Source organism: Onthophagus taurus, chromosome 8, assembly GCF_036711975.1.
Source record: "Onthophagus taurus isolate NC chromosome 8, IU_Otau_3.0, whole genome shotgun sequence".
Taxonomy (NCBI): Eukaryota; Metazoa; Arthropoda; class Insecta; order Coleoptera; family Scarabaeidae; genus Onthophagus; species Onthophagus taurus.
This window is the reverse complement of record NC_091973.1, coordinates 10345395-10358871: the sequence shown is the minus strand read 5'-3', so window position 1 is coordinate 10358871 and position 13477 is coordinate 10345395. Positions and strand designations below refer to the sequence as shown.

General features: G+C 38.1%; 3 protein-coding genes across 3 annotated transcripts; 1 reads left to right on the top strand and 2 right to left on the bottom strand.

The window, feature by feature from the left end:
• Positions 1-342: 342 nt before the first annotated feature.
• On the top strand, positions 343-4174 carry LOC139431057 (uncharacterized). Its single transcript, XM_071198627.1, has 3 exons — positions 343-901; positions 961-3543; positions 3606-4174. Exons 1-3 carry the CDS (start codon positions 343-345, stop codon positions 4172-4174), a joined length of 3711 nt encoding a protein of 1236 aa, XP_071054728.1.
• Positions 4175-7686: 3512 nt separating this feature from the next.
• On the bottom strand, positions 7687-10441 carry LOC139431067 (uncharacterized). The gene is made up of 3 exons (XM_071198635.1): positions 10411-10441; positions 10270-10350; positions 7687-10209 (listed from the first exon to the last, which is right to left on the bottom strand). The coding sequence occupies exon 3, from the start codon at positions 10072-10074 to the stop codon at positions 8917-8919; it is 1158 nt and encodes a 385-aa protein (XP_071054736.1). The 5' UTR covers positions 10075-10209; positions 10270-10350; positions 10411-10441; the 3' UTR covers positions 7687-8916.
• Positions 10442-11602: 1161 nt separating this feature from the next.
• LOC139431056 (uncharacterized) lies at positions 11603-12865 on the bottom strand. The gene has a single exon (XM_071198626.1). It carries the CDS (start codon positions 12863-12865, stop codon positions 11603-11605), a length of 1263 nt encoding a protein of 420 aa, XP_071054727.1.
• Between the last annotated feature and the right edge of the window lie 612 nt (positions 12866-13477).

The following is a 13477-nucleotide window of genomic DNA, read 5'->3' as shown; positions in this document are numbered from 1 at the left end:
GTTCTGGGAGGAGGTTCCAGAATCGGCTATTGCAAAGGGGGTCGTTGACCAGTAACCTAGACCTAAACAATGACCTTTACTTTGAGCTCACCTCAGGTCAAGATCACGTTTAGTGACCATGACCTTGATCAGTAACCTTGACCTGAACAATGACCTTTACTTTGACCTCAACGGAGACCTTGAAGTCAACCTTAATTGTGACCATGACATTGACCTTGTACGTGACCTGAAATGAAGGTTACACGACATGAGTTCATTGAAAACCCCACTTCGGAGGAGGTATGCTTTAAATAGCAGATAGAAAATCGTGTTCAACAGTATTGAAGTAAGAGTGTTGTGAACATGTTGACCTGCGACGTGTGTTACAAAGAGTTTACTAGACCAGATAATCTTGTGAGACATCAACGCACAGCATGTATTGGGAAACGTCGAAAGGTGGAAGAGGATCAACAAGGAGATGTTATAGTGTGTGAAATATGTGATGAACACGTAACCAGACAATGTTATTCCTCACATCTGCGTAGCAACAAACATAAACAGAAAGCCTTCGTAATAATAGATGATGGTGTAGAAAAAATAGATTCGATATTTGGAGATAAAATATGTAGTTTTAGAGTGAGCGATCATGAACGGAAGTACGTAGACATGAAGGAATTCAGTAACCGAATTAGAGAAAAAGTTATCAGTTTGATACAGTCCGTGAGGAATGTAAATGGTAGTTTAAAAGTGAATACGGAAATTTTTGGATTGTATTTCATAAATACGAAGGAAGAAGTGGAAATCAAATCATTCAACACAAAAAATAAAATTATAACAGTAGCCGTAGACTTATATCAAACATACGAGGACTTTATGGACGAGATTATGGTGAAAATGTCGGAATTCCAAGAACGGGACTCAGGTAAGAGTATAAGAATAGAAAAGTAGTAAAATGCGAAACTAAAGGTGTTAATACTGCAGGTTGGACCTTGTTGGAAGTATTATATCTTGAAGTGAACTGTAACAAGTTTAATCCTACAAGAGCATCGAGCTACATCGACTTACCGACATCCATAAAAGGGAAGAGAGCGGTAATAAACGTGCAAAATAACGATAATAAGTGCTTTGCTTGGGCACTGATGTCCGCACTGTACCAACCCACAGGTTTACCGCAAAGAATATCATCATACCCAGATTATAGGGAAACAGAATTAAAGTTTGACTGCGTAACATTCCCAGTACCCATCAGAGACATACCAAAATTTGAGGAAGAAAATAACATTTCAATTAACGTCTATGGTATAAATTCTTGGTATAATGGAGAGAAAATGGTAGATGATATTGTAACTGTATGTATATGTAAACAGAAACGGGAGCGTCATGTAAACTTATTAGTAGTCAGCGACAATTTCGGGAATAACCACTATTGTTGGATAAAAAACTTATCTCGACTGATAAATACACAATCATCGACTCATGAACATCAAAGATATATTTGTGAGGGTTGTTTGCAATACTTTTCAACTGAAGACAAGTTGGTACGACATCAGATGGATGACTGTAAAAAAGTGAAAGCAACAGTACCAAGCGAACAAATAAAAGTGAATAAGTTCGGACATCTAGAAAAGGAAAATGTTTTACAATTTGAAGGATTTGAAAAAAAAATGAAAGTTCCGTTTGTGGTGTACGCCGATTTCGAGGCGATTCTGAAACCCTTAACGCCCGAAGAAGGAAAAGTTTACGATGATAATAAACCATATACGGCCCGATGTTTTGAACACGAACCATACGCGTTTGCGTACTACATTAAGTGTGCTTACGATGATAACTTATCGAAATTCCAAATATACCGAGGGCGAAACGCTGCTCTGGAATTTATTATAAGATTGGAGAAGGATGTAATAGAGATCTATAAACAACATTTGAGGCAAACAAAGGATATGATACCGCTAAGCTGTCTGGACCAATTTGTACATGAACTGAGTTCCGTATGTCACATTTGTGATAAACCAATAAACAAAGAAGAGAAAGTGTGTGATCACGATCACTTGACAGGATTGTATAGGGGTCCTGCGCATTCCGTCTGCAATATAAATTATAAATTACCGATGTTTATCCCTGTGTTTTTCCACAACCTGTCGAATTACGATGCCCACATGTTTGTGAAAAGTATTGCCCTAAACAAGGAGGAAGTAGAGGTGATAGCACAAAACAAAGAAAAATATATTTCTTTTTCCAAAAAAATAGTTGTCGGAGAAACAACCGATAACAAGGGAAAGAAACGCAAAGTGTTTATGAAAATAAGATTCGTCGACTCGTTTAGATTCATGGCGAGTTCTTTGGAAAAGTTGGTTTCATATTTGGATGATAAGGATTGTGTGGAAGTGAAAAAAAAATTCAAAGACTCTGAAGAATTTAGATTGATGCGCCAGAAAGGTGTATTTCCATATTCGTTCGTAGATTCGTTTGAAAAGTTGGAGTATAGTAAATTGCCTGATCATACACAGTTTTACGACATATTGAGTTCAAGTAATATTTCAAAGGAACAATACTCTAGAGCACAGACTGTATGGAATAAATTTAAGTGTACAACGTTGGGAGAATACAGTGACCTGTATTTGACGTCAGATGTGTTAATGTTGACTGACGTCTTTGAAAATTTCAGGACAATATCTTTGGAGAATTACAATCTGGATCCTTGCCATTATTATACTGCGCCCGGGTTTGGGTGGGATGCTCTGTTAAAAATGACAGGTGTAAAATTAGAATTGTTATCAGACATTGACATGTTACACTTTTTTAAGAAAGGAATTAGAGGCGGTCTCTGTATGTGTGTAAAACGATCTGCAATAGCAAACAACAAGTTCCTTGACGATTTTAACCCGGAAAAACCATCATCATATATTCTATACTTGGACGCTACCAATTTGTATGGGTATGCAATGAGTTGTAAATTACCAACAGGCGGTTTTCGATGGTTGTCGAACCAAGAAATAGTAGATATAGATGTGGAGTGTTTAGATGATGAACACCTTGGTTATGTGTTTGAAGTGGATTTGGAGTATCCCGAAAGGTTACACAACCAGCATGATGATCTACCGTTTTGTCCCGAAAACATAATCGCTCCCGGATCGAAGCATCCTAAGTTGATTGCGAACTTACAAAATAAATCGAAATACATAATTCACTATGTAAACCTACGTGAATGTGTGAAAAAAGGTCTTAAGCTAACCAAAATACACCGTGCATTGCAATTTCAACAATCGCCGTGGATGAAACCATATATCGATTTTAACTCTGAGAAACGAATGAATGCTACGAATGAATTTGGGAAAAATCATTATAAACAAATGAATAATATCGTGTATGGGAAAACGATGGAAAATGTTGAAAATAGAGTCGATATACGATTAGTGTCACATTGGGAGAATCGTTACAGGAGACCCGGTGCAGAAGCTCTTATCGCAAAGCCGACTTTCAAGTCATCAAAAATTTTCTGCCATAATTTGGCAGCCATTGAAATGCAGAAGGTGGAGGTCAAATATAACAAACCTCTGTATGTAGGTTTAGCGTACTGGAATTGTCGAAAGCGGTCATTTATAACTTTTTTTATAATTTTTTAAAAGAGAAATATGGTGAAAACGTATTATTGTTATATACAGATACGGATTCGTTAATTCTCGAAATATTTACTGAGAATGTATACCAGGATATCAAAGAAAATATAGAGATGTTCGATACCTCTAATTACAAGTTAAACAACAGACATAATATTCCTCCAGGGCCGCCGATAGTCGGAAAAATGAAAGATGAGTACCCAAATACGATATTAACATCGTTTTATGGTACAGGAGCTAAAGCTTATTGTATTAACACTTTGGAAGGAGTTGTCAAGCGTGCCAAGGGTGTGAAAAAGTATGTTATCGATAAAAACTTAAGTGTTTCAGAATATAAACGGATTATCGAAGATGGAGGTTCTGTGCGAAAAAAGATGTATGTCTTTCGCTCCTCCTATCACACGATGTATACAGAACTAAAGAATAAAGTGGCGCTCTCTGCACATGACGATAAACGTTACGTGATGGAGGATGGATGTCATACTTTAGCTTGGGGAAACTATCTTATTGAAGATCTACGCAGGGAAGATCTTTTGGACAACTTATTGGAGTTGTTAAACGTAAACATGTATGGCTAGTTAAATTGCGATCAGTTAATTTGTAAAAAAAAAAAAAAAATACTTGCTTGTATCACAAAACTTGTATATAAAGTAGAAAGTAGGTTGTAAAAAAGGTTACTTGAAATAAAATCAACGAAATTAAAAAAAGTTTTTTATTTTCTTAGTGTAAAAATTATAATACATCTTTTTTTGCAATCCAAGAATTATGAGAGCTATCCATTCCCAACCATTTCACTCGGACTTTATTTCCTTTTCGACGAAGAACTTTTTCAATTAAAAATACATCCGGGTGTTTCACACGTTGTAATTCTTCGTCGTAAAATGCTCCAAGAATGGGTTCTCCTCTACCATCTTTAATAAGGTAAGTCCTGGGATTAGTATTTTGAACTGTCGCTATGGTGAAAATTTCATTGGACCAAGTTGGTTGGTAACCTTTAGCAAAAGCGTGTCTGTACTTGCTAATTCGCACGTGTTCCCCCACATTAAATTTACGGTGGTTGGGGTCGACAACTTTAATGGAATTGTATACAGTATTTAACAGAGCAGATTCATTTCGTCGATTAACAGCTGAAGGTTTCATGTGAATGGTGCGATGTATTGTGTTGTTGTAAGATTTTAGTAATTTGGGTAGTAAGTCTAACCAGCGATAATTTCCTTGCATACTAAATTCTTTCCACATTTTATTTTTTAGGGTTCTATTAAACCGTTCGATAATCGAGCTTTTTAAAGTGGAATAGGTGCTGTAATGATTAATGTTAAGTTGTTCCATTAATTTTTGAAAATCGCTATTGTAAAACTCTTTCCCATTATCGGTTTGTAAGTTGCTCGGAGTAATATTCTTTTTACTATGCAAAATGTCCTTCATAGCTTGAGTAACCTCTTTCCCAGTTTTGGTTTTGAGTGGTAAGGCCCATGCGTATTTTGAAAAAGCGTTGATAACAGTCAGTATATACTTGTAACCTTTATTGACCGACGCATATGGGATCATTTCAACCAAATCCGCTTGATAAAGATCCAATAGTCCGTGAAGCAGAACGCGGCGTCGCCGATAATGTCGTCTCGCAGGTGCATGTAGTTCGTTAACGAGATCTCGCTTAACACTAACCATTACTCTACAACCCCTTCAATCAACAACTCTATAAGAAAAGGTAGTCCTCCTATCGGTGCATTATTTTTACACTTAATGGTATCTCCGCGTTTGAGTTGGACTCCCTGGAGCGACTTAATAACGATATCGTTAACAAGTAACTGAACATGAGCGGACTTTACAACATCTTTTATCATACCTTCGTAGAAAGAATTGATGTAATCCGTAATTCCACTTTTGTTTGTGATTTTATAAAGTTTTGTTTTTGGATCAACATCTCCATCACCACGTAAAGTTAAAATAAATGTTGATGAAGGTTGTAGAACTTCGGATCTTGCTATGTGGTTCTGTATAACATGGTGGTGAACATGCTTACCAAATTTATCGATAGATGTAGAACCATGTTCACCAAAACGGTTTAAAGGCATATTGGCTTCTGAAGCGTCACAGAAACAGAAAAAAGTTTATATACCCTTAACGAATGACTTGCGCTTCCCGTAATTCCTCTATGAGGGATATAATTTCGTTATGATGAGCAGTATGACCTGCTGCTTCGGAAGCAAGTAGTAAACGCAACCGATCAACTAATTCGTTCACGTCGTCCCAGTATTCGTACTCTTTAATTGCAGCAGGTACTAACAACTTATTTAAGTGACCTGATCCAGTTTTAGGTTTTGGCCAATATCGAGCCCAGTACACATTTGGTCTTTGACCCAAGGAAATTGGTTTGATTATGTTCACAAACTTTTCATTTTCATCATCAGTTATGATACTTTTTGAAGCGTCATAATCTCTTTTATGTACATTCGAACGTTGTAAGATATCTTTGTAATTTCTCGCATCTTGTAAAGTAAATTTACCCGGTTTATTTTTGAATAACAACTCGTATAACCCCGGTGTTCCTGTATACGTAAATTCCCCCACCAAAATGTTTTTCCCGTCAAACGTTATTGGTTGATTTGCGATATACAATCCATCGGTAAGTGCACGAACACCGTAAGTTTGATCGAACTCGTTATTTACATCTACTGTTAAACCCGTAACATAGGTACGTGGTAAGGGGTCCAGCTGTCCTAAAGCTTCTCGAATAACTGTCTGTTCCATCATTCCCTCCATATTCTCTTTCATGCGCGCCAACTGCTCCCTAGCGTCCCGCTCGTAGACATCTAAAGATGTGTCTGACTCACGAACAGAAACCTCAGGTGTAGTATCTCGACCCTCGAACACCTCTTCGTCGCTGAGAAATTGCGGACTCCGTGCGAGTTCCGGTGAAACATCCATGCTAGCTCCCGGTTTAATGGGTGTTGACGTAACTCTACGTTTAGGTTTCACTCTAGGAGTTTCCAGTTTAAGTCCTTTAGAAGGTTTCTGCAAGTCAGCCAGTAAGGCTGAGATATCTGGTGACTGCTCCTTTTTCGGGGTAAATAAATCACGTTTTATCTCGAATTTATTGTCGAGCGCTAATAAATTGACAGTTTGTAATTTTTTGGAAATATCTGTCAGAGGTTCTTTCAGTGGAGCGAGTTGAGCTTCGGCAATGGACTGCTTCTGTTTTATATCTCCTTTCAAAGTGCGTATTTTATGTTTAACATCTTCTCGCGCAGCTATTAACTGTTGTGCAACATTACGATTCATAGTTCAACGTGATAGTGTAATGATCGCACAGAGACTGAGCATGCAGTCGTAAAGTCAATGGTTTTACAGTATAATGTACTCATCGAAACCTTTCCGATAGTGTCCGTTATTTTTATCGCAATCTAAATCAATAACTAATATACCGTGCGGTGTATCCCAACAAGTTCGACAAATTCTGACAAAATCATCCCACGTAATGTCCCCTAGCAAATGATCGTTGTAAATATGTTTCAAGTTAGTGAGATCTTGTTTAAATAAAACTAAAAGGTTGCAATTGTCACGTAAAAGCTGCTTGGAAATGGCGCTATAACTTTGAGCGAGTAAAAAAGTATCAACGTTTCTATGACGACCGTATGAAAAATATTCCTTGATAATCTGTTGCTCTGTAGGAGCAATATCATCAAAAATAATAATTGAATATTCTTTCACCTTTGACGGTGGTAGAAATCGTCCGACATCTGAGTATTCATAATAGCCGCAAGAGCGGATAGGTTTAAGTAATTGTCGTAGAAATTCGTATTTGATTTGGTAGAGTGAATTAGAGCACAAATATACATTCAAAAAGCGCAACCCGTTGAGAGCTGTCAATAAAGTTAACATTACGTTTGTTTTTCCGGCACCCGAAGAACCAATTATCAAACCACGTTTACATTCCCCACCAAATAATTCGCTATGTCGTTTAAATTTATTTGCAGCGAAGTCGTTATGAAGATTACAGATTGGTAGTGTTAAAGGTTGGCTAACAAACTTAACGTCTTCAACCATGCTGACGGGTGATACTTGAACGGGAGATTAACAAGAAATGAAGTCGTAGTAGAAAACAATGTTTATTTTATCATAAAAAGTAGCATACAAAAAATTTCAGCAGATTATTTATTATCATTGTTTCAAAATAATGGTTTACAACACTTTAACTATATAAACTGTTAACATTGAGTTTGAAAGTTATTTAAAGCGTGCGTAATATTACACAATATTTATTTTACAATAAGACGTGGTATACATAAATTTACAAAATTATTTATTATCATGATTTCAAAAGTATCTGTATGGTTGATGTAGTAGAACCACCAGTGGGTTATTCACATACAGATGTTATGTGATTAAACAAAATAAAGCAGTGTAAGTCACAGTACAATTTACACTACTTAGTATTAAATTAACAATAAGTAGATACGGTAAATATTCAAATAAGTAATTAATAATACATATTAACAAAAGCATGGGAGCGGTAACAATAAGTAGATACGGTAAATATTCAAATAAATAATTAATAATACATATAAACAAAAGCATGGGAGCGGAAAAGGTGAAAAGGAAGCGAACTTGTTGTCATATCATCAATTCGAACGATTTTCAGTATCATACAAGGATGGTGTACAAATTTGAAAAAACCACCTACAACATATTAGTTGCTGAGACATCCCTCCGACAATTCCTCAGTACTTTGATCCTCCTCAAGTTGTGGTTTAAAACAGACTCGAAACAAAGACACACGACAACACATCGCACACCAATATTTTTTATTTAAAATAATAGTCTGCAATCGTTCAGAAGATGCATACTTTATTTTCGAGCGCAATTTCACACGACAATCCAGTTGTAAAACGTTCGTTATACTAATATGGTGTAGGCGGCGTCGACAACGATAGCAAAGGTTGCCCAAATGTGATTCATAAAAAACATACCTTGCTTGATACTGAAGACCCACTCCGAAAGTTGAACTCCAATCAACCGGAGAACCGTGGAACAACTTATGTACGGTGCCTTGCGACATTTTCTTTCCAAAGCGTTCCACGGTGGGGAAGCAAACCTCCCCAAGATTGATTCGATCGCCCTTTCGGGATATTCGACGCCAGAAGCATATGTCCCAGCTGTACATTACGTTTAGTAGTAGAGTCTTTGGTAAAACATCTACTAACCGCAACGTACGGTCTTTACGGGAAATCGTCGAATTAACGCTCTCCATAGCCAACTCCTGCAACGTTAACACTGCAAGAGACAAAAAAACTGAACGAGCTTCAAAAAAAAAACGCTATTAACCGTTGTCAGGCAGCAGCCTGAGAAGGGACTTATACAGGTTAATTTTGGTGTTGTACATGTTAAGGATGTTTGAAAAAGCAGCAAAGCAGACGGTGGGATTCTGGTTTACTGCATTCAACGCGTTCACGAAGTGGCGCTTATGATGTTCCAAAGTCGTCACTTTGGTTTGCAATTGAGGTTTCAAGCCCAAGATGAAAAAATCCTCTTGGGACAAAAGACTGCTTGCCAAGTTGGTTGTTGAATGCAGAAACGCATCAACCCATGGGTCGGGATGTGCGGTATTTACAGCTGGAAGATTTTGCCTCTGCGGGATAGTAGGGATAGGTAAAGGTGGTGGGAACACCACATTTTGTGGTGGGATAGTTGTGATAGTTGGCGGGCTGTCACGGATGTCGATGGTCACCTCTGGTGGAGATGTAACCACCGTTGCAGGTCTGGTTACTGTAGCGAGTGTAGGTACTCTTCGTGTGTTACGGGGAGGTTTGGCTAATGCGTTGCGCAGCAATCTACAGGAGTCTTGTGAAGCAGGAGAAGGGTTTGGGCGGGTAGTTTGTTTCACGCAACCCCTTGACAACAAGTTGACGCGTTTTTTTATACGGCGGGATGTGTACCGTATGGGTCCACTCGAGAAGACAGGCGAAACACATATCCTATCGGAGGGTTGGGATACGTCTTCCGTCGCTGGTACAGACGGTGCCGCAAGCACCTGGTTTTCAGCAGGTGCTTGACTTGTGACATCCGTATGTACAATATCTGGAAGTGGTTGTACCACGTCGGCCTGATTGGTAGCAGGTTCAGGTGGCACAACAACTTCCTGATATGTTCCTTCTTCTCGTATCTCCATACTGATGCGAGTTAAACCGTAGGACGACAAGGTTGGACTGGTGGTAACAATCGCACCATTGTCGTTCCCTGGCTGTGACCGGAGCTCATTCATTATTTGCTCGTACAGTGGTGGGTCTGTAGTGAAATCCTGCATGGTACGACTCAAACCGTCAAAGTTGCCGCTGCAATATAATGGTAACGACGGTAGGCTTGACTCAACAACATTCGTACTGTCGTTATTGCGTGGCAGCACGGCAACCAGTGGGTCGGTCATACCATCGGTATTATCGCTTGCACGAGCGTGGCTGTTACCAATTAAGTGAAGCATAATGGGAAAGACTTCAAGGAATCAAAAGGGTTACAAAAAATTTGGATTATTTTATTAAAATTATACGTTCGCTCACGTCTGACAAGTTTGCAATGCGCTGAAGAACCACTTTTCTCAGCGTATAACAATTAATGTCTGAAATCATCACAAACATACATGAAGAAAACCGATAAAAATTGTATTGATGTAACTTACTTTTCAAATGGTTTTCTATCACGTCTGACAGGTTTGCAATGCGCTGAAGAACCACTTTTCTCAGCGTATAACAATTAATACCTGAAATCATCACAAACATACATGAAGAAAACCGATAAAAATTGTATTGATGTAACTTACTTTTCAAATGGTTTTCTAGCAGAAGGCGATTGGATGGAAGGGGAGGTGAAGAGGTTTCTTTAAATAAAACTCATCAATATGGATAAAAAAATAACATTTATTTCTTTTCTAACGTACATTTAATACAATGCATTTTAGGTGGTGGTGGTCCATCGAAATGAGTTTCCGCACAATCATTATTATAATGTTCAAGACACGGTAACTTCATTTGTAACATTTTCGATTGCTGGTAGGCGAACGGTAGTTGGGTCCAAATTCTTCGTAATTCCATAGATGGTACTTTATCGAAATAATACTGTGTTGGTAAATATTTTAAATCACGAGCTGGAATGTTCGCAAATGAGGCATCTTGTTCATATTTTTTCATTACGCTGTACACTTTCTTGGCAGATGTAAGTGGCCAACACCCAAACACAGTGAACACTTGTTCCATCGCAACCAGCTCTTAACTATCCCCCATTACGACTTGTCTCTGCTTTATAGTCACCGACTGTCTTTCGCATCCTTGTTTTGCACCCCCTCTTCGACAACTTCTTGTAAGTGGCGTACATTGGAAAGAGCGCACATACTTCTTCGTCGCGAGTGAAAAGCACAGCTCGGTATACCCATCTCAAGTTTATAGATACTACCTTCCAACGCAAATATCGGCGCGGAAATAATATGTCTTAAAAATTTAATTTTTTCAGGTCCTTTAACATACACTTTCTTGACATTCCGACACAGATATTTGACTATGGCGTCGAATTCCATTGGATGGATAAAACCAACTTTCCAGTCGATGCAATGATGATGTGTCATTAACCAGTTTGCAGTATTCCTATATTTAGATGGTAATGAAGCTATACTGCTACTCGGTTGAAAAACGTGGTGGGTTATGCATTTGTTACTATCACATGATGCTAATTCTTTAGGTACGAACTGATCTTCGTTGACCATGAAACCTTGTATATCGAGAATTATGTATTGAGTTTTATTTGAATACATCTTGCTTCCGTACATCAACACGATTATCCATACAACGTACAACGTCGTACTATGCAGCCGTAGAAATCTGTCGCACAACTTATACTCTACGACTTTTTTTTTGTTTACGCTGAATATAGAAGTCTCACATTTCGGATGATGAGCTACGGGTGCGATGCGGCTCAGGATCCGATCCAACTACACACTACCAACCCTTCTTTCCCCATACTCAAGTCATTTGTTTGACGATTTTTGTTAGTGGAGAATATTGAAACGCCTTATCATGTAAAACTAAACAGTATGCTGTGGTACCATCAGGAATCGGATTTTTTGTCGTAAATTCTATCCGTATTTCTACCCCACTTTTGTGTAGCGCTTCTGCTTGATATGTACAATCAATTCCAATCAGTGGATAATTTTCAATAAATTGTTTCGGAGTGAGTAATGGTTCTCCTTCCTTCCCATAGTAGGACTTTTGAAAGCGTGTATACATGTCATATAACACTGCGACACGATTACTATCAAAGTCCACGTTCAGATTATCGTATGGGTAGCGTTCACCGTTTAGGAATACCGTCAAATTGGTGAGTTTTACATTATCAAAGGTTGCCATGTTCGCCAACTGTTTTCCTTTCTTCTTTGTTTGAAACCCAATTATTATAAATCTAGGTGTTTCCAACTGCGGAGCTGTTTTCACAGCCCATGAATGCTTTGTTGTTTGAGGTAAAGAAGGATATTCATGTACTTCCCAACTGCGAAAAGGTATTTGCAGATCAATATTTCGTCCTGCTATTTTTGTTAGAGCTAATTGTTCTCGTAAGCCTACGGCTAGATGGGGCATTCTCCACACAACTTTATCGATTTTTAACTGTAACGGTTCTTCTACCGTATTCACAAGCACATCATTATCATCATTATTACGAATTAACACTAGCTCTTGTCTCACATTCATCACAATTGTTTTAAAATCTTCAGCAAACCCTATTAATGTCTTTAGCGGTACACTCAATCCAAAATTTCCATTTTTATCCATTATTGCATCCGTTACAGGGGATGTTGGGACCACTTGACCTAGCAGATCCTCGCCCATGTTCCAACCTGCGTTCGCCAACTTTATTATATCGTGAGGGGTATACGAAAAGTATCCTTTCATACATGATGTTAACCCCACGTTTCTCACTCCATCTATTTGAACACCATTTATAAGATAGCGAATATCACTGAACATAAACGCTACAGGATTATTTATCAATTTTGCAGTTGCACTAGCATCTTTTGTTGCTTTACCACTCGCATCCAGTTTACGTACGCTCCCTTCCACATACAAAAAACTTTCATGAGACAATGTGTAATTGTCTATTTCGGGTATGCCTATACGAATTTCATCATTGTTACCGAAGCTAGTAGAACCAAACGGTTGATGGGAATGATATTCGTAACTTACAATCGAGTTATCTACTTTTATTTTCTCCGTGACGTTTAAGGAGTCCATTTATAGTAGTTGAAAACCTAAGTTGCTTAAATACTGACGATCGACGCGTGTTAACTGGGTAGTTGATTTTCGCTTACTGTTAGGTTTTACATCCTTTCGTACCGTTTTATACATTACTCTATCACCCAGATTTTCCTGTGCTTTTCTTCGAACGTCGTACACTATACCCATATTAAATACCCTACTACTCACACCGATTTCAAGTGCACTCTCACGGTCACTTCTTCGTCTCTGAAGTTTACCAACTGACCGTCCTGATCAAGTATGCGTACTATTAATGTACTAATCACGTTCGTTGTAACAGGTAAGTAAATCGGTTGTTGCGGAGCTTCTATTATTTTAAAACCAGCCGGTACGTTCGGGAAGAAATGATACAACACGTGCATGGGTTGTCCATTCGTATACGATCCGGAGCTCAAATTACAATAAATTTGTAATGCATTCGTTTTATTTATATTCACGATATGATCCGATTCTGTTATCGTGTTTTTAGGTATAACTTTAGGGTTAAAACCAAGTAAGGAACCGATTGAATTGTCGCTAGCAAAATTTATTCGCTGGTTTGTTTTTATCTCAGCACGTTGCGTATTATTATTACCTCTTATGCGTATC

Coding starts and splice junctions, on each gene's coding strand:
- LOC139431067 (XM_071198635.1), bottom strand. CDS start 10,074: ATGCTTCACTTAATTGGTAACAGCCACGCTCGTGCAAGCGATAATACC.
- LOC139431057 (XM_071198627.1), top strand. CDS start 343: ATGTTGACCTGCGACGTGTGTTACAAAGAGTTTACTAGACCAGATAAT. Junction 902..960: donor ATTCCAAGAACGGGACTCAG/GTAAGAGTATAA, acceptor TTAATACTGCAG/GTTGGACCTTGTTGGAAGTA. Junction 3,544..3,605: donor TAACAAACCTCTGTATGTAG/GTTTAGCGTACT, acceptor ATTTTTTAAAAG/AGAAATATGGTGAAAACGTA.
- LOC139431056 (XM_071198626.1), bottom strand. CDS start 12,865: ATGGACTCCTTAAACGTCACGGAGAAAATAAAAGTAGATAACTCGATT.